General features: G+C 42.8%; 1 protein-coding gene across 11 annotated transcripts in view; it reads right to left on the bottom strand.

Moving 5' to 3' along the window:
• nhsl1b (NHS-like 1b) overlaps window positions 1-19,616 on the bottom strand; it is a 140,205-nt gene that overhangs the window by 25,640 nt on the left and 94,949 nt on the right. For 2 of the 11 annotated variants that reach the window (XM_049590905.1, XM_049590906.1), the window contains exon 1: window positions 3,919-4,233. The exons of 8 other annotated variants lie outside the window; for them this stretch is intronic. In XM_049590905.1, the coding sequence (XP_049446862.1) occupies window positions 3,919-3,973 (55 nt within the window). In that variant the 5' untranslated portion in view covers window positions 3,974-4,233. Of the gene's footprint in view, window positions 1-3,918; window positions 4,234-19,616 lie in introns of those variants that run through there. One more of the 11 variants, XM_049590909.1, reaches the window with a different exon arrangement.

Below are 19,616 nucleotides of genomic sequence, written 5' to 3'. Positions count from 1 at the left end.
ATAGCAATGAAGCCATACAACAACACTGCATGCTTCAGCACCTAGCCACACTCATTCAGTCGGTTTAACATCTAGCTAGATCAACAGAAACAGCTGCCGTAGTCACCCAACTGTCTTTCTTTACAAGACAGGCAAACAGCCCTTTTTCCTTGTTTGCTGTATTTTATTTTATTTTCTAGAGCACCACTCTCAGTCAAACATCAAAGAAATACTAACACAGCATTATGAGGCATTTCCTTGTCTCTCTTGCAACTTGAAGCTTATTCCAATGCTGCAACTGTAAGCCACTCTAAATACAAGTGTCAGCAAACAACTGAGGTGTAAATATCAATATAACAAACACACATCCCAAAAGATAAGCTTACCAAGCGAGCGTATCCAAGCCAAAGTTGGTGATCGTGGATGCAGGACTATCTCCATTTAGACTGCTATCTGTTTGTCCCTGTGCTGACCATCACAACATGTCCATCTGACTGGGACTGATCTGATGAGTATGTTTGGAGGAACCAGGAGGAAGGGGACGGGTCATGAAAGGGGCCGGGAGTGTTTTCATTTGAGTGCTTTTTCACAGCTGCTAATGAGCCGTAGTAGGATGCATAGTGTGTGTGTTTGTGTGTGTCGGGGGAGGACAGAACGACTCCGAGGTGAAGGTATAGGGCGGAGTGCAAATTGGTCGTTGGAGAAAGTGAGACAACGTGTAACCGCTTTGATGTACAGATAATGCCTGGCCATCTTAAAGGCTCTTCTGTGGCCAGTCCAACTTTTCTTACATGTGACGATAAGAGCAGTGTGTGACTGATGAGAACAGCAGAGCAGAGTTTTATGGATTTATTTTTAAGGGACAGTGCAGTGTGCCAAGTCCTACTGCTGCCGGAGACTAATGGTACCTTAATGTCCCTATCCACAGCTTGTTGAGGAATGAACAGCTGTTAACGGCTCCTTAAAGGAATACTTTACCCCCCAAAAGATCATTTGTATATCAATTACTCTCCCTGTGTTATGTTGAGCTTGTGAACTTTGTTTGTCTCGCATGCCACTGGTGAACAAATAATCCCAAAACAGAGAGGGGGCTGCATTTAACCACAGCAACACTATCTATTATATCAGAACATCCATTTACAAAGTCATATACATACTCAGTACTTTCCAAACAGACAGTCCTTTCCAACGGGGAACTGAACAAAAGTCAAACTTGTCTATGCTTGTCAAAGCCAGACTCCATTGACAAAGACAGTATATTTACCTTGCTGTACACGGTAGCTGTTAGTCTCGTCTGGCTTCATCAAAGTTACACAATACACAAACAAACTACTGGTCCAGGGAGCAGTAGACCAGCAGCTCCCATCTTTAGCAAGGTAAAATTACTGTTTTTGTCAATGGAGTCTGGTTTTAAAGAAAGCAAAGACAAGCTTCACTTTCAGTTCAGCTTTAAATGCCAAGGTTTGAATGAAAATACATGTGTTTGGGAAGTACGGAGTGTACCAATGGATAAACGAGACTTGGATTTTACAGCACAAGTTGTGTGAGAGTTTGTAAACTGATGTTTTGCTGTAGTTTTGCAGTAGGGACACCTTTGACTTTAATTCATCAAGAATTTTCATTCGCAAATCTCTACCCCCTCTTCCCAGTTTTGCTGCTACATTCAAACCTAAAAGTCTGCTGCATGCCTGGTCATTTAAAAGTACCAATACCACATATGCACATCTGCGTATGTTTGAACCAAATGTGACAAGGGGAAAAGTCAGACAGTCGCACCACACGCCCGAGGGAGGGGGTCAAAACAAAACCTAACAACACCAACAGTTACATGTCAACACTATGTGACGGTTTGTGATGGGCGCAAACGTGAGATATTGTGTACATGTAAATGAGGTGTCACTGTGTTGTCTCCCCATGCTGTAACACATGCTGTCTCCCAGAGTGCCTGCACTGGTGAGATCAATCGATGAAATACATCACGAGGCAAAAGTCCCCTGACCACAAGTCCGGACTGGACTGTTAGACACACGCGCGCGCGCGCACACACACACACACACACACACACACACATCACAGTTCAGTGGAGTTTCAAAGGTGAAGGTCAGAGATGCCACCTAGAAGTTGGTGTTAAATCTCACAGCGCCACCCATTCTTAAATAACTGTCACTTCACACCTACGAGCAAGGCAGTGACGCCCCAGCTGTGAGAGGATGAGAGTACATCCTCAAATCAGCTCGCCTAGATAAATGACGATTTTACATCATCCATTCCCTGAGAAACCCTTTTCCTATATTTCGTGCTCTCTCTTGCACACACAGCACAGGTAGCCCTCCCCCACCCTCCTCTCTGACTGTGGGGTTTGAATAGACCTCAGTAAGGCTATAGGCAGACCAAGGACATGGGGGACTATGGACACAAAGCCTGTATTGTCCCTCTGCATCAGTCTCCACATCAGGCTTTTCAGTGCCACAATACGCCCTAGCCCCTCAACGCACACACACACAGTTTCACACACACTGGACTGTGGCGCGAAAGTCTTTCAGAAGTCTACTAATCCCTCTGTCCATTGACATCCCAGCTCTCCCTGCGTCCATTAACAACAGACTGGGAGCGAACTGGGAATCTCAGAAAGACAAACAGGCTGCAAGGTGCATCGACGCTAAAGATGCAGAGGCACCTGCACATAGTAATCCCTGGAGGATGCATTTGTATGCAAACACATGTGCACCAAAGTTATTGGCTGTTATGATCAATTATCTGTGTTAATCCTGAACTGGGTCCCGGATCACCCACCAGCCAATAGAGTATTGATTGTGTGCATGTAACAACTTTCTGTGCTTTGTAGGGGTCGTCATGGGGTTGGATCGGGTCAATTTTAGAGATTAGGAAAGGAATATATCTCCTAACAGGTCTTCTTCATAATGTAAAAAAACATTTTTTCTGGTAAAATGTCGAGGTATCCTCCATTGGAGTGTTTAACCTTTGACCCAAATTAATGTGCAGTTCTACTTTTTCCTCCTTTAGTGTCTTAAAAGTTTGTGCACTCTTGATATCATGAAAAATCTGAGGATATAAGCACTACTCAATTTGCAGCTCACTACCCTCAGGACTGCAGGGGAGGACCAATGTGCAGGCATTTGCAAGATGGCAAGATAAGACCTGCTGCGAAGTACAAAAACGCTGAGGTAATGATTAACAATATCACCTCAGCCTTGACTGTAACACAACCTATAAATACACCTGAGATTACAGTCGACACAAGCAGCTTGCCCTGCATCAACTGGGGTCTTTGTTAAACATCCTCACATGCTTAGTACGCAGCCATTAATAAAATAATAGCCTTGGAGCATGAACTAATCCTCCTATCCGTAATCTACTGTACATACATGGCACACAGACCTGGTTTCTTTTGATATCAGAATCAGATTCTGCGAAACGTTTAGGACTAAATGAACATTGAAAACTTCTAAATTGTTCCAGGATGAAGGTAAAAAGAGTAGCTGTGATTCTAAGTGCTCCCAGCTGCCACCTTTACAAACGCTGTTGGGTCATTTAGTGCTAATAGTTGTCGGCTCTGTGAAGTCTTGGCCCAGTGGTTACCTGGTAACAGGGTGCAACAGAAGGCTGTCTCCGGGCTCAGCAGAGGCAGCAGTGAGGCAATATGCCCACCAGAAACCACTAGGTTGTGATAAAATGATTTAAAAATCATTAAAGCTGGCGTGCATCCACTTTTGATACAGCACTAGACAGAACTTTTAATAGAAGGAATTTGAAATGGCTATTCAAATTAGTATTAAAAATGGACAAAATTCAGACATGTAAATAAAATTCCTGTCAAAATTATGCAAAACTGTTCTTCTGTTCCAGTTGTCGTGTGAAGTCCAAAACTACTTATATGACACATTAATAATCAAAATAGAACAGAGGAACATGTCTTACCCTTCCTTTTAAAGTATTTAATCACAGATTTTAACGAGGTCCCGATGAACACCATTATTCCAGTTGATTGTGTCTCTTCGTTAAGAAAAAAAAAAAAAAAAAAAAAAAACCTGTCCCTGTAAGGCACAAAAAAATCCAAATCCAAGGAGGGACAGAAGACGGGACGAAGGACCGCTGGTGTCAGCTCACATTCTCACAACACGGCGGCTAAGAGTGTGTGTGAGCATCTACTACGCCGACAATGAGCGTCTACCCCTATCTCCCTCTCTCTCTAACACACACTGGGTCCGACACTCCCCCCATCACCATCACCACCACCACCACTCCCCCCTCAGGCAGTCCAGTCCTCGGAGACACACACAGACACAAACACACACACAGCGGGAGGGGTGTAGGACCGGCCCCTCTGCTCCTCTGTGCTTTGGTTACCAAGGAGTTCTTGGCTGCCTCTCCCTTTATTTCTCATCATCAGTCGTTCTCTCGCGCTGTCTTTCTCTCTCTACGCTCTCTTTCTTCTTTACTCTGCGGGACTCAGGATATAGCCGAAAGTTAAATATGCCTTATTAGAACCAACAGGCACACTCGTGCTATTCTGGTGTGAATGTCAATTCTAATTTCAGTCTGTCTTTTCCCCTACTTTCTACTCTGCTCAACTCTCGCAAAAGTAATCCATGTGTTGCCGGTTTCACCGCTACGACAGACTAATCTGGGGAATATTCGTGCATCTCATTAAACTATCAGCCACCTCTACAGGAGAACCTTGTACATCCTTGAGAAACAAAACATGTTGAGCTTTTAACAAGGTATTCTCAGGAGGATGTAGCTCCCACCTGCATGCAAAGTGAAATGCAAAAAGGAAACACTATCACATGCAGTAAAACACACTAAGCCACTGACATTTATCCCATTTGATCTCATTTTATGGTATATATAACAACATAACAGCATTACTGAGAGGATTTAACAGATCATGTCCCTGTTTTCAGAGATCAAATGTGTCTAAAACCATAAAAAATCTATAATTTTCTCTCATTTTTCTCCTCTCTGGATGTTCTTCTATCAGCCCCTCTCCCTCTGTCTGATTCCTCCCAGCCTGCTGTGTGCACACATGGCCACTGAATCTGTGCCACATGAATATAGATCACATACAATCCTCCCATTGTCCAATCAGCTCACAATCTATCACACACACACATGCTCCGGCAGCCCACACATTCAAATACATGCAAACGTGTACCTACGCACACACACATACACACCCATGAGGGCAGGGCTGCCCCTCCTTCTGCGACCGCATTTCTTTTCAGCCCAAATGGCTGAAGCGGGGGGGGGGGGGTGTAAGGGAGGGAGGGATGGGGTTGCAACAAGAGCTTCAATGGGACTGCAAATGATCCTTGAATTTGTGGGTAGAAAGGTTTCCCCTCTCCTCCCTCCCCCTCTTCCCCCCCTCGACCTTGCTCATCTGAACCTTTCAGCCTGACTCTGAAGTGCTGTAGACAGCAGTTTGGATTCGTGTGTGTATATTTACACGTTTAGTAACACTGGTCGTTTCTGCATTGTCTGCTGTGCGCTGCTAAGTGTCTATTCACAGTATTTGCAGCTCCTCTTGTCCTTCAGCTTTAAAACTCTAAATGTGGGTAATATATCTTTGTAAATGTCATATTCTCTCTTTGAGAGTTCAACCTGTGTTTGACCTTTTCATAAAATACCACTGAGATGGGTGATGAGCTTATCATCAGCGTCCACACAGACAAAGAGAATATTATTTGCAGTGTATAAATAAATCTGCTACAGAGAGTTGTCAACTTAAAGTATATCAAAAGTGGCTGCTGAAGCTCCTTTTACACAGACATCGCACTATTTTATTTACACTGCCTTTGCATTTTAAGCCAAAACCAAACTTCGGCGACATCATGCTGCTCCCGTGTGTGATTTTAGAAAGCATGCCGGCATCCTGGAAGCAAAAGAGGCACGATGGGTGTGCATATAACACAACAAGAAATACATACTCGTCGGCAGCACTTTGTAATCAATTCCACTGGCATGACTGGCGATAATAATCATTTACTGTCCCTGTTATATGGCAGCTGATCTTGTCCTCTGCTCTGTGGGTAAGGAGCTCCAAGACTTCATTGTCTCCCCAGTTTGCAGATATTTTCGGCTGCTGTTCTTTTTTTCTTTTTTTTTTTTTGAGTTAGCTGCTAACTGGTACTAGCTGCTATTTAAACCTCCCAGCAGTGGGTCACACACGTTATCAGACATCACACTCATCCTGTCCTGCAGGTAGTCCTTTTTACAAAGACATTGATTCGGTGTTGTTGTTACCTCCGCAGCTGACTTAAAAGCAAGAAAACTCTGTCCCCCAATTCTGTGATCGCAGTTTAAGAATAATGGTGCAATATTCCCATCTTGAACTGGTGGGAAAAGGGGCTAGAAACACAGCAGGTGCCATGAAGAGTTGTAATTGTATAGGATTTCTTTATCTATAGGAGCAGTAGCTCAGTCTGTGGGGACTTGTCTTGGGAACCAGAGGGTCGATGGTTCGAGTCCCAGTTCATGCTACTGGGTGCTGCTGAGGTAACCTTGAGCAAGGTACCGAATCCCAGCTGCTGGGGGGTGCTTGTCAATAGGCAGCCCCCTCACTCTCTAATGCTTTCTTCTTTTTTTTTTAGAAATGTAATGTGGACCAACAATCTACATTAATGTTCTAGTCTGTCTTATCAATGTTTGGTTGAAAAGCCTACCATAAAGTTACAATAATCCTACACTAATAGCCGTATATAAACCATATATAACTATGATTCTACGGTAATATAGAAACCAGTGTTTGAGTGTTTCATATTAAAGCTGAGGAGTGTCTGGTGAACTTTAAGTAAGTGTCGAAACAACTAACCAACTAATTACTGTATCATAGGGCTGCAATGATTAGTTGACAAATCGATGGCTAATCGACTATTAAAATAATCAGTGACTATTTTAGTAGTCGACTAATCTGTTTCTAGTCATTTTTCATAGAAAAGTACTATAAAAGTACCCCAAAATACTCTTACTGCAGATTCTTACGTTCAAATATTGGCAGCTTTACACACTCTCCCATTACGGTGAACTAAAACCCTTTGGCGTGAGGACGAAACAAGACATTAGATGGCACAGTTATGGGGTTTGGGAGAGACAGACCGACATTTTTCAACATTTTAACACATTTTTCAATAAAATGATTAGTCGACTAATCGAAGAAATAATCGACAGATTAGTTGACAATGAAAATAATCGTTAGTTCCAGCCCTACTGTATCAGCATAGATTCTTTGGACTGTCAAACAGGAAGCAATAAGAAGGCTTTGAGTAATTCTGAGTCAAGTTTATCTCAGTCATAAACTGGGTCTGCATCATTGCAAGTCAAGCTAGATTGATAAAGACAGAGAACTGATGAATGTCATGTCTTACTTAAAATCATATTGTGAACATCACTGTCCACGCAGGCAATTATCTCTCAACTAGGAAAGCTATTTCTTGTAGGCCGATGGTTTAAACAGAGTCTTTCACCACGTGTCAAACTTTTTTACGCTAAACCTTTGTGAGTCCTCGTGTTCTGTCAGTAGCCTCTGTTTGGCTTGTGTCTCACACTGTTTGGCACGCGTACAGTATTAGGATCATTTATGCAGACGCGAGCCCAAGCGGCATCACTCATTAAAGGGCCTATTGTTCTCAGGACCATGTCCACACACACACACACACACACACACACACACACACACACACACACACACACACACAGTGGGACAGACAGGTCAACAACTCTATCCGCTGAAGGAGGGCTTCAAATCTAGGCCACCTCTAGGATTAGGGCTATCCATCCATTCAGCCATACGTCCATACATCCTTCCGCACATTCCCAGTGATGAATGGAAGCCCCCACCCAAACCACATCAATGTTTCATCTGTTCATACTCTAAGCAGTATATGAAGGAAGCGTGAAGGACTCAGTGGATGAAGCTTGGACCTCAGAGGAAGAGCTTATTCAGTGTGACAAACATCATCATCAGGGATTAAAATGAACGTGATTAAACAGCAATCCTACTACTACCAATTAATAAATCATGATAACCTAAGCTGAGGCAATATTTGCTTCTGTCTTTCTTCCTTATTATCCATTATTAACTAATCCTCAAAGCTAATTCTGAATGAATCGATTATTCATTTGGTAAGATGTTGCTTTGTATAACTAATCAAAAAACAGTTTTTTGAGATTGTACAACTGGTTTTCTACCCATTTCATTATTTTAATTGCTGATAGAACAAATGACACTATCGAGCAATTATTAGCATTTTAACACAAGATCTCAACACATGTTCATTAGTGTGAGGCCCCGTGGCAAGGCAATGATTATCTCTTCTTGTTAAACAACCAGCAGTGTGTTCACGTGAAAAGGTGGTGACCCTAGGAGGGAAAAAAAAAAAGAGAAACTGGGCGATGTGAATAATTAACAAGTCTTGTCGAGATGTTATAAAGATTCATGGGTGAACGTGGCAGAGTGATCATAATAAAGGAGAGATTTTAGTGATGCTCTTCTCCTTTCTTTGTCTTCACACACCATTTGGATCTCCCCGTCAACCTGGCAGAGGCAACTACAGCTACACAACTCTCTCCCGTACACACCCTAGTTTGTTTTTTAACCCAGACTGTTGAGTTTAATTCCCTCCGGCCCAAACTCTATCATTCGATCAATCCCCAAAACACACACCCCTTTCGTTCAATATCGTAGTCTATCAAGCATCCGTTCAAATTCCCAAAGAGCCTGAACCCGGCATCCAACACACAAGCTTCCCCCTTCATCTGACAGGTCTCAGCTTTTATTTTTCTAATTGGACTTAAGAAGGGAGAGCTAAGCTGGCTCCCTAAAACCCCTCAACTCTACCTGATCCGCCTAATGTCAAATCTCTCTCCCTCTTTTCTCTCCATCCCCAGGTTTCTTTCCTCTTCTTCTTCTCTCATCTCTTTCTTCCAGACATGAGTGCTTTCATGACTGCTAATGTAATCTAGCCTGTATTGATTTTACTCTCCCCTCTTACCCCCCCCATCCCTCTTTCTTTCCTTGCGCTCTCTTGTTCAGGCTCTGACCTTGCACACCTTCCCATTAGTCAGTAGAAAACCTGCGAGGTGGAGATAAGCAGGAAAATGTGAGGTGCAGAAAACTGGGCCAAGTTTTTTCCTGCACACGTGAGTGCACAGCAGCGCTTTGCATCTGTACGCGTGCGGCATCGTGGAACGCATTTCTCAGCGGAGTTGTTACAGAGTCACTAGAACTGAACATGTGAATGGATTTAGACAGAGGCAGGCTTGTCGCTGGGAGGTCACCAGTTTGAATCCATTAAGTCAAGTGAGACAAAAGCTCTCATTTTCCTTTAACAATTATGGGTGAAATGCCTAGTCTAAAAACAGCAACAAAAAAAAAACATCAAACATTTGGTTTACAGCAATTTGAAAAAGGGAAAAGAAGCAGCTCTTCAAATTTGTAAACTTGTCTGCAACAAATGGCTGTTTGGACTTGGATGACTCGAACAGGAAATGTACCAAAAGCCCTAAAAATTTAATGAATAAAAGCACTACATCATACTTCTCTTTTTCTGTGAATGAAAATCCATAATTTATGGCATGTAGAGCAACATACTCACTCTCTAATCCCTTCCCCCTTTCTTTCATCCCTACATCTCTGTGAATGAAAGCATAGCACCAGGGGTCAATGGGAACCCGATCGCTTTGGTCTCTCGGAGATATAGAGCAAGGCATGAATTATCTATCAGCGAAGAGAGCAGGGGAGGAAGTATAGCATGATGAAAATTGTTGTTCTTTACAAACTGTATCATTATTGCCATTTACCTTTCTTATATCGCATTAGTGGTTGTCAGTTTACACAAGGAATTAAACTTCTGGCATTGGTTGGTGTGTCTGAGATGTGTAATTAACTGCACATACAAAGTATTCATGGTCTGATACAGTAGTGTTTTGACGATGGCGATAAAACCCTTAAGATGGGTCAGGAAAAGGTAAACACAGATAAGAGGGAAACAACTCTCTACGGCACTCGTAAAAAGGCAGTTAAGCAAAGTTAAACTTCAAACTCACTCCTGAATAAACACAACTCTCTCTCACACATAACACACACATGCACACACAACACACACACTGAAACAAAGGTGACAGAGCAGCTAAGCTGAGTAAACAAGCTGTGATCAGTGTTTTTCTGGCACTGATGATTTTAGCATGGGGTAAAGTTCCCGCGCATGGCACACCCACACACAAACACATTAAAGGAACAGTTCACCTCAAAATCAAAAGAAAGAAAGATAGATAGATAGGTAGTTATGGTGTGAGTTGCAACTCAACAGCAATGTGTCTTTTCAGAAATCATGATCCGGTTAGTCAGGATAATCCACAGACCTCATTGTGAGCAGTTTCATGTGGGAACTATTTTCTTTCTACTGGGTTAAAAGCATGCCTTGATTCATGGATGCAAGGATCGTGCTTGTGACAGCACAAAATGCAGTCTTCTCAGCTGAGCTGTAAGGTTAGCTAGCTTAGAGGTGCTAACTGACCTTTTAATGACACCAAACTCTTGCTGTCTCCCTCTCAGCCCTGTCTGTCTCTCGCGCTCTTTTCTTTCCTCGGTTGCACTTGTGTCTGTTAAGCAGACAGAGGTTACTGGGTAACGCCAATTCCCCCCCCCCCCCCCTTGTGGTGTTTCCGTCTGACCTACTCCATTGAAGCAGCTGGGATTCCATCACACACACAAACACACACACACACAAACACACACTCTATACATTCGCACAAACAATCTCACCATCCTGTAACTGCTTTCAGTTGCTGACTGTGTGTGCATATACATGTTTAGACGGAACAGACACACACAGCTCATGCAATAAAACGCAGACAGCAGACTGCTCTATGTCCACCATCAGAAAATCAACATCGCATCAGCAGTTTATTTGCATGATTACATTCATAATATGGCGGGGGTTAAAAGAGGTCCGACTTGAGGGGACTTCAAGACTCACTTCAAGCTACTCAAGTGGCTCACAACAACATATAAATTTCGTGAGAAAGTTGTGTGTGCAGTGGTGACTTAGCATGGCACAATTCTTTATCTGTTGCTTCAGTAAATAGAGTGTGTAATTTAAATCCAGTCAAAGCTCACTATGTTTTACTTTAGTTTTACTTAAGCATAAACAGGGGAGATTTGATGTACGTTCAAGTCAGCAATGAAAACCTCTGCATTTTGTGAGTGCGTCTGTGTGTACGCTGGGTTATTCTTCTGAATGAAAGGCAGTGGGGCCTCCCTCTATAGGCTGCTCCTCCTTTGTGATCCATGAGAAAACCCTCCAAGTCCGGTTGACACCCTGCAAACTAAGCCCTGAGCGTGCACACACACCATCACTTACATATTCAGGCTCTATTCTTTGTGTGTGTTTTCTGCATCACAAGCATATGTATGTGCATATCATCGCCTTGATGTGGCGACACACGTATGTTTTCTGTTCAAACACCGTGTAGCTGTTCTCACACAGTTTGATGTGTGTGCATCAGAGAAATGTCTTTCAAAGGGGGCAGCACAATACTAATGTGGGAGATGGTATCAAAAGCAAAACTTTGCACAAAGACTTTAAAAAAAGAGGAAGAGACGGGAAGCAAAGTTAGCATCCACAAACTGTTAAAGGATTGTTTGATGTGGTGGAAGCAGAGCCATTCCGCTGAGTAGAGATGCGAGGCAGGATAGGAAGGGCAGTGTTTAGGGAGACAAAGGAAACAAGGAAGACGAGATAAAGACAGCCGGGAGAGAAAAGTCACGGATGAAGGGCAGGGAATACAGATGAAGTGAGAAGAGAGATAGATGGAGTGTGAACGCAAAACATCCAAAGGTAAAGACTCCATATAAACAGTTATTATACACACAAACATATACAAAAGCCCAGCAGGCTTGGCGGTCATGCCTAATTTTCCCTCCCCTGGCATCTGACCCTGCCGACCCCCTTTGAAATTTAAGCCAGGATAAAAGAGAAAGAAACACGGGGAGAACAGAGAATAAATGCACCTCTGTTGGAGCAAGTGGACAGATAAGACTGTGCTAAAAAACAACGTCAACATGACATTTTCTGCCTCAGCATGGTAGTGAAACAAGAAAAGCCTAAAAACAAAGGCAAGCACAAACTGACAAGGAGGCATGCAAGTGTTAAATAAGTCCTTCCTATATATTCATTCAACAGGCAAACTTTTATAGCCTAATGTTAGCACCACACAATAAAGGGCGGGTCACTCTTAAAATGTACACGCCTGTTGAGCAGGGCGTTAAAACGCTGTTCTTTTACGAGCAGGCTGATTTGTACGCCTGAGCTTTTGGTGCCTTTAGGGAGGGTGGCAGTTTTGTTGCTAACTTGAGGTGTTTTATGTCCCCGTCAGGATGGATTTGCAGCTAACCGTCCGTTCCCCCCCAGCAACACAGTTTGTAAATCTAATGCAATCCAACCCCACCGGCCTGTCACCCCCCCTGAAGTTGGCAAGACAATGAGATGAAACTGAAACAGGACCATTTGTAAGTTGTAAAGACAACATTCTGTGCATGTTTTTCCTAGTATTTGGATGGACTAAAGAATTTTAAATCAAGTTTTTGGCAAATAAAAAAAAATCATCTATTGGATGGATTGCCATGAAATTTGGTACAGATATCCGTAGTGCCCGGAGGATAAATCCTAATGGCTTTGCTAATCCCTCGAGTACTCCTCTAGTGCTACCATGAGATTAAGTTTTATAGTTGATTTTTTTTTTTTTTTTTCTTTAGAGAAATGTCTTCAACTTTTGGATGGATTGGAACTGGATTGTAATTCATGCATTTATGTTTCCCTCAGCATGAACTGTGATAAGTTCGGTGATCTCCAGTGTCTTCAGGGCCATCATCGGATCAAAATTTTAACTGGTCCAATTCTTGGTTTTATGACCAAATACTTTGCAAAACTAACGACATTCCCACTGTTTGTGTTTAGTGCTTAACCAAATATTAGCATGTCAACATCATTGTGAGTACGTTAGCTGACTTTAGCATTTCGCTCGAACTCTGCTGTTTGGAAGTACAGTTGGCAAGCATGTCCATTGACTCTTTTAGACCATGTGTTTTTACCTGGCATTAACCTGCGTCTCAGGCGATCAGATCAACTCTAAGTACAGGTGTGAATGCACCCAATGTGTCCTTAAAGGGCCAGTGTGTAAAATGGGTTGAAAACAGTGACATCAGTGGTTAAATTATTCAGTTTTTCAGGAGTAGGTCTATCTAGCGACGAGGTGAATGTTTATTTAGAAATCTAAACCATGTTACAATATTGTAATGGATCCCTCACGAGCAGGAGACCAGAGGAGCGTTCGGGAAAAAGGCCCATTTATTTGAGCACTCCAAAAACTCCGGTAACACTCCAGGTGGTAAAAGACTCCGTCCCAAACTCTGACTCTTTTAGCGTAACACACACACTTCATACACACATACTTGTTTACCATACCGAGTGGGGACCCCCTCCCCTCTCTGCTCCACCAATCTCCAGCCTGCACACTGACTGACAGCGTAGCCTGTAAACAGAGCTCAGCTGTTTATTTAGCCTAGCAATATCTCCGGACTATAGTAGCTGCAATGGATGACTTTGAACGCGATTTTGAAGAGTTTCTTGAAGCGGACACAGACCCAGAGCCATACCTGTTTGAGCCAGAGCATACAGATGAGAGCCGGAGTACACTGAGCAGGCGAGAAGAGAGGCTGAATCCTCTGCTCCCATTTTGTTGCACAGAATGGGATTCGGTGCTACCATCATTGGGGAGATATATCATCAGGAGGAAAAGCGCCGCAGAGAGTGCATCACAAGGAGTGAAGTTGCGTCTTCTTTTCCTTGCAGATGACGGTTCGGGTTCATTCTCTCCTGTTGCGTGATAAGTGTGGTCCATTCGCAAACTTTATAACTAAAAAAAATTTCACTACTCTCCACTGACGAACTACTAACACTCTCTGCTGTTTCCTCCTCCTTCTTCCTTCCTCCCGCTGTCTTCGTTGGTTTATTTATACACGCGAAACACGTTCTCTGGCTGGCTGGATTGTCCGCTCGGTCTGCCGTACATACATGGTGGCGCAAGATGGCAACCTCTCTAAAGCAAGGCCCTTACTATATATATATATATATATATATATATATACAAAAGCATAATTATAAGGCTACGAAAACCAAACAAATTTTATTTTATAGCGATTATACACTTATATAAACATATTAATGGATAGAATATTCAGATTCAGATTTGACAATAAACCATGCCAAATATTACACACTGGCCATTTAATACATCTTAAGATGCGACTGCTCAGACCACATTTGGAGGTGGTCTGGGTTCCATATGGCCACATCGTTGTAGCAATGTGTACGCATGTGTGTCCTGGGCCACACTATAGGAGTAACTACTTGGTCGAAGTTTTCTGCACAATGACATTGTTGTATTGTTGTAAAGTGCAAAAGAAGACGAAGAAACCACAAGAAGAAGAAGAAGAAGAAGAAGAAGAAGCCACAACAGGTAAAATGGATTTTTTGTGGGTGGAGGACAGCAAAACACATTGTATGATTTCTATTTGGACACAAAGAGCCAGTACAATAGAAACTGGATGCAACCTGATGATTCATGAAGGCAATTCAAAGAAGCAACACTATGCCTGCTGAAATCCAGGGCAACGACAGCAATGTTGACAGTATGCACCTAGTTTGAGAAATTAATGTAAATGGTATTAAAAGCAACAAATTTGGTCTTTGCAAAGAGAAATGATGTATGAGTTTATTTGCATGTAGAGCGAGAAACAAGATCCCATCACAAGTGATAACTCGAGACGCGTCCTAATGCCAGGTGTGAACACACAAAGAGCTGCCCGTTTGGAGCAGCAGTAGCTCAGTCTGTGAGGACTTGTCTTGTGAACCGGACGGTCACTGGTCTGGCCTCGTGCGGACAATACACTGAGTGTGCCGCCACCTCACTCTGATATCTCTCCTTCAATGCATATGTATAAGTCCTGTTTGTGTATGTGTCTGAATTTCCATTTCTTTCTTGTCCAGTCACCCAATACACGTTACTACCAGGTGTAAACAGGGCCTTAACCTTGCTTTTTCTATATGACTTTGATTAATTCTGGTCATCTTCATGTGTAACACTCCATGTTTGTTTAGTGCCACAGTTGGGCAGGTAAGTCATTCAGTGCTGTCCTTGGTTTAAGCATCACAAAACATTTTATTTCTGTCAGTTCAGCAGCATTCAATTATTCAATAAAGCTATTCCTGCTCAGAATCCTGACGATGCAACACATGTCTGACACGCTATTATAAAATAATTTCCCAGTGGAAAGATCCATTCAGCCACTGGTAGTGTAACATAAAGACGGACCCCTGGCAGCCCCCGGACTACATTAAGAGCCATTACCATCCAGTCACGCTGTCTCCACTTATATTGACTCCTGGCCCTTCTCACTCCCTGGTGGACCCTTCGAGGACCCGCCACATCAATAACCACAAGGCCTGAGTGTGTTCATGTGTCTCACTGGCGTAGGCTGACATCATTCTGCATGCTTCTATATGTATGGGTGTTCAGGTTATTGTGCATGTGTGCCTGCAGCTGTAAATACAATCTAGTGCGTTTAAACAACAGACCTGGTCACACATTACAGTCCTTTATGATTTTGGTGTCTTTGTTGCTGCTGTTGACACACATGGTCTTGCACATATAGGTTATAGGACAATACATGTGCCTATAGTCAACATGCATACAAGCATGTAACCACACTCAACTTAATATGCACACGCACGTACGCACATCCACGCAGGGACACCACATTATGGTGGTTGCCACGCTTATTTCCTGACCTACATTTCAATACCAGGGCTGTCTGCTCTTCCCTCCTGAGGGCCTGTTTGTGTGCATGTATCATTAATCCAATTTTATAATTAACTTCACACAAAAAAAATTGCCATAAATCTGACGCAAACACACAGACGGGATACACTGTGGAATGCCTGTGCAGCACCAGACGTACACATAACACACATAAACTTCAAGACCGTTGATTAAAAGTGTGATGTGAATAATGTCCAAGCTGGATGACGACAGGAATCAATAGGTAGCAGGTGGAATATTACTTTGTTTGCTTCGTCAATATGATTCATTAGCATCAATACTACACTGCACACTTTACTCTGATGGCATTTTAGCTGACGCTGCAATCAAGACACTTTCCAATCACCTGCACGACATCAGCATGGTGACAAAAACTGAGAGCAGAGGTAATAAATATTGCTTATTTATTGTATGTTGCACACATGAGCTTAGGTATACAGCAGTGTGTCGCTTCTGCTGTTACCGTGACCCTCATTCTTAGCTCATGCTGCTGACGAGAGGGTCTTGGTTTAGACACAGAGGCACAGAGACAGACTGAGCTAATTTAGGTTAAGTGCCTCCAGTAGCTCAAGGGCACCAAGCAACAAGCCACCTGGGGCTGGCCTGCATCACAGGGAGGGAAGCCGAATGTGTGCACGCATGTGTGTGTGTGTGTGTGTGTGTGTGCTGTATCGAGCAGCGGTACCAGTGGGAAGTGGGTTAAAGCCATATCAACTACAATGTGTGCATGTGTGTTTATCTACAGTTCCTCCACCGCTGGAGCAAAATTGACACTTTGCCGTTTGACCCACTTCCCACATTGCACCTCACTTCTCATCAGCAGCATCAGTAGGTCATTTGGGGAGGGGAAGGTGGGGGTTGCAACACCAAACCATCCAATCAAGAATCAGAAATATAGCCAATTGACCAATGACCACAAATTTAGGAAGTGAGCAAGACAATAAGCCTCAAGGCTGTGGGACAATCGGGGAGTTGGATGTGAATTCTGGTGGCTGGCATTGATTAATGTTATTAACCAATTCATTTACAGGGCATGATTGGATTTGGCTGTTCACCAGGGCCATAATATCGATCCAATTTAAATCTCCTCTCTGTTAGTTGGTTAGAGGATGTTCTGCACATTCTACACTGCTTTAACAAGGCACGGACACTGTGGATAAACTAAACTCTTGATTTTTGCCACAGTATAGCTCTGCAATGTCACGCTGTAGTCATATTTTTCAGGTCCCCTGATACCACAACTGACTGCTAATTTTGTTAAGTTACTGTCTGGTGATTTCAAACAGTAGGACTGTTCTTTTACTCTTTGGTAAAAGTTTTGTGAATAAAACCTGCCTACAAATCTAGCAGAAAAGGAAGCCTTAAAAAGGACTTTGGTAACGCTGATTATAGTAATAATCAAATGAGCATCTACCAAGTAGCAACCTGAGAAGCTTTAAAAATGAACTGCAGTTCCTTTAATGGCCACTTGAGGCTAGCTCCAAGGGCGAGTCAATTATCATAGACCCCCATGCTGGAATGCCCAACTTTACAACCGATATAAAAGCAGCAGAAGCAGAGAACGGGGGTGATTTTTTATATATATATATAACTCACCGATTTAACTGTTAGTAAGGCTTAAAGTTTTGCATAATCAAGGGTGTAGTCAATTAGAGTGACAGATTGGTGCCATCATTTGAAAAGTCACTAACACAATGACAACACTGATTAGGTAACATAACCATGGCCCCGGAAGTGTAGGTGTAGCCGAAGCTGTCACTATTTTTGTGTGTTTTCAGTTCATGACAGTTAATTGTAACTTTTAGGGCACCTAAAACAAAATCTTCCTCAGCATTTGGTTGTACTGAAAGACCCTTTAAGGCATCAGTTTTTCCAGAAAGTTCATTTCGTTTTATGTGTTTTAAGCCTGTTTTTTGCTAGCGAAAATTACCATTGGCTTTATCCAATTTAACCATAGCTGTACATGAACCTTCCTAACCAGGCTAGCAGCTAGCCTAAGGGTTAGCTCCACCCTCTTGTCCAAATATGGTCGCATGTGGCTCCAAAAATCCAAGATGGCAATGGCCATAATGCCAAACTCACGTTTCAAAATGGGAATCCCCAAACCAGTGGTTGACATCACGTTGGCTACGTCTATCATTTTTAAAGTCTGTGGCACCTACTCACGAACCCTTAGTATTCATTGAGTAAAATCAAGTATGATTTTTTTTTTTTTTTTTTAAATCAAGTCAAACTAAGAGGAATTATGATAAATATACAAAAACATGTAAAACCCATATCATACATTGCCACTGCATCATACATTCTGGATGCTACTGACCCATTGTTAACAAAACAGATCAGACAACAGTATAACAATCATCATTATCACCATGTGATTAAGTCAGAGGTCATGGTGAGCTACAGGTACTGCTCAGACTAAAACTATTATCTTTATGTGTACAATTTTCCCAAATATGGTTTTATAATTTCCAACAGAAGTACTATACATAAATGTCACACTGTAGTCATGCTGCCCTGTGAGTGTGTTGTAATCCAGTGGTGAGACTGAGAGGGTTAAATATGTCTCAGTACAGGCTTAAAAAAAAGTGTAAAAGACACACATGTGTACACACGGACAGACTGACACACTGTGATTGGTGGTTTCATCTGACTTATCAACCAGACTCAGGGATGCACACAGGTGTGTATGTGTGTGCACATGCATGAGCAAAGCCTAGGTTCCTCTACTGGTAATCCTACGTTGAGACCTCGTCTGGGAGAAAATGCAGGACCCAAAATCCACTTAACCCCTCCCTCCCTCTCTCTCTCCTCCTCCTCCCTCTTTCCTTCTTTATAAACCACCCCTCCCTCTCCGCCCCTCCCCCTTCTGTCCCATCTGAGCAATAATGGAGGGATGGAGGCATTAATAGAGAGAGCAGACCTCTCTTGGATGAAATGAGTGCGCCCTCCTAATGGGCCCCGGGGGAAATGAGACTAGCTCCCTGATCAAATACACCCAAAATTTAAGACCGCCGTGATTCCAAATTAAATTCCTCGTGACACCTCATGTGTCTCTTTTTGGGGTGGATAAATGGGAGCCTTCTGTCTGATGGGCAATTAATCCAACTGTAATTGTATCTGGTAATTACTACAATCCAATCAATTCAGTCTCACACAACAAAGCGTTTTTATGTGTGTGCTGTACAGTTATGTCTATATTGGTTAAAACTGATGATTCACAGATGATCAGCTCTGAAACTGGGGACTCAGAGCGCTGCAGTTTCAGCCACTGGATGAGTCCCTGTGCTTGTTTGTATTATACCGCCACCTTGTGGGGAAGAGTAGCCTCTGACACAACTGTACTTAGTTTTCCAGTAACATCCTGCATAGTTCTCTTAGGTTAACAACAGTGTAGGAATGTAGCTTCTGCTATAAACAAACAAAATTAGAGTCCAACTGTCACCAGCGCACGCTCCCCTGCAGTTTTACAAGCAAAGAAGATGGCTGTCGCTTCTCTACATTTTTTCCCCTCTTTTTTTTTGTCTTTAACTCTAATCCATCTACGCATGTGGAGTGGAAAACCCTCGAAAAAAGGGACGTTGCTATGGTGAGGACAACTCATTAACGAGACAGATTTAAAGAGGCTCTTAAAATCACTTTCTCTCCCCACCCTCCCGTCTCTCCGTCCTTTTATAATCAGCCTCTATGGGGGGACATGAGCTTTTCAGAGGCTTGGCTTTGCTTTCTGAGGCTTA

This window comes from Epinephelus fuscoguttatus, linkage group LG11 (assembly GCF_011397635.1).
Source record: "Epinephelus fuscoguttatus linkage group LG11, E.fuscoguttatus.final_Chr_v1".
Lineage (NCBI taxonomy): Eukaryota > Metazoa > Chordata > Actinopteri > Perciformes > Serranidae > Epinephelus > Epinephelus fuscoguttatus.
This window is presented reverse-complemented; position numbering and strand designations above follow the sequence as displayed.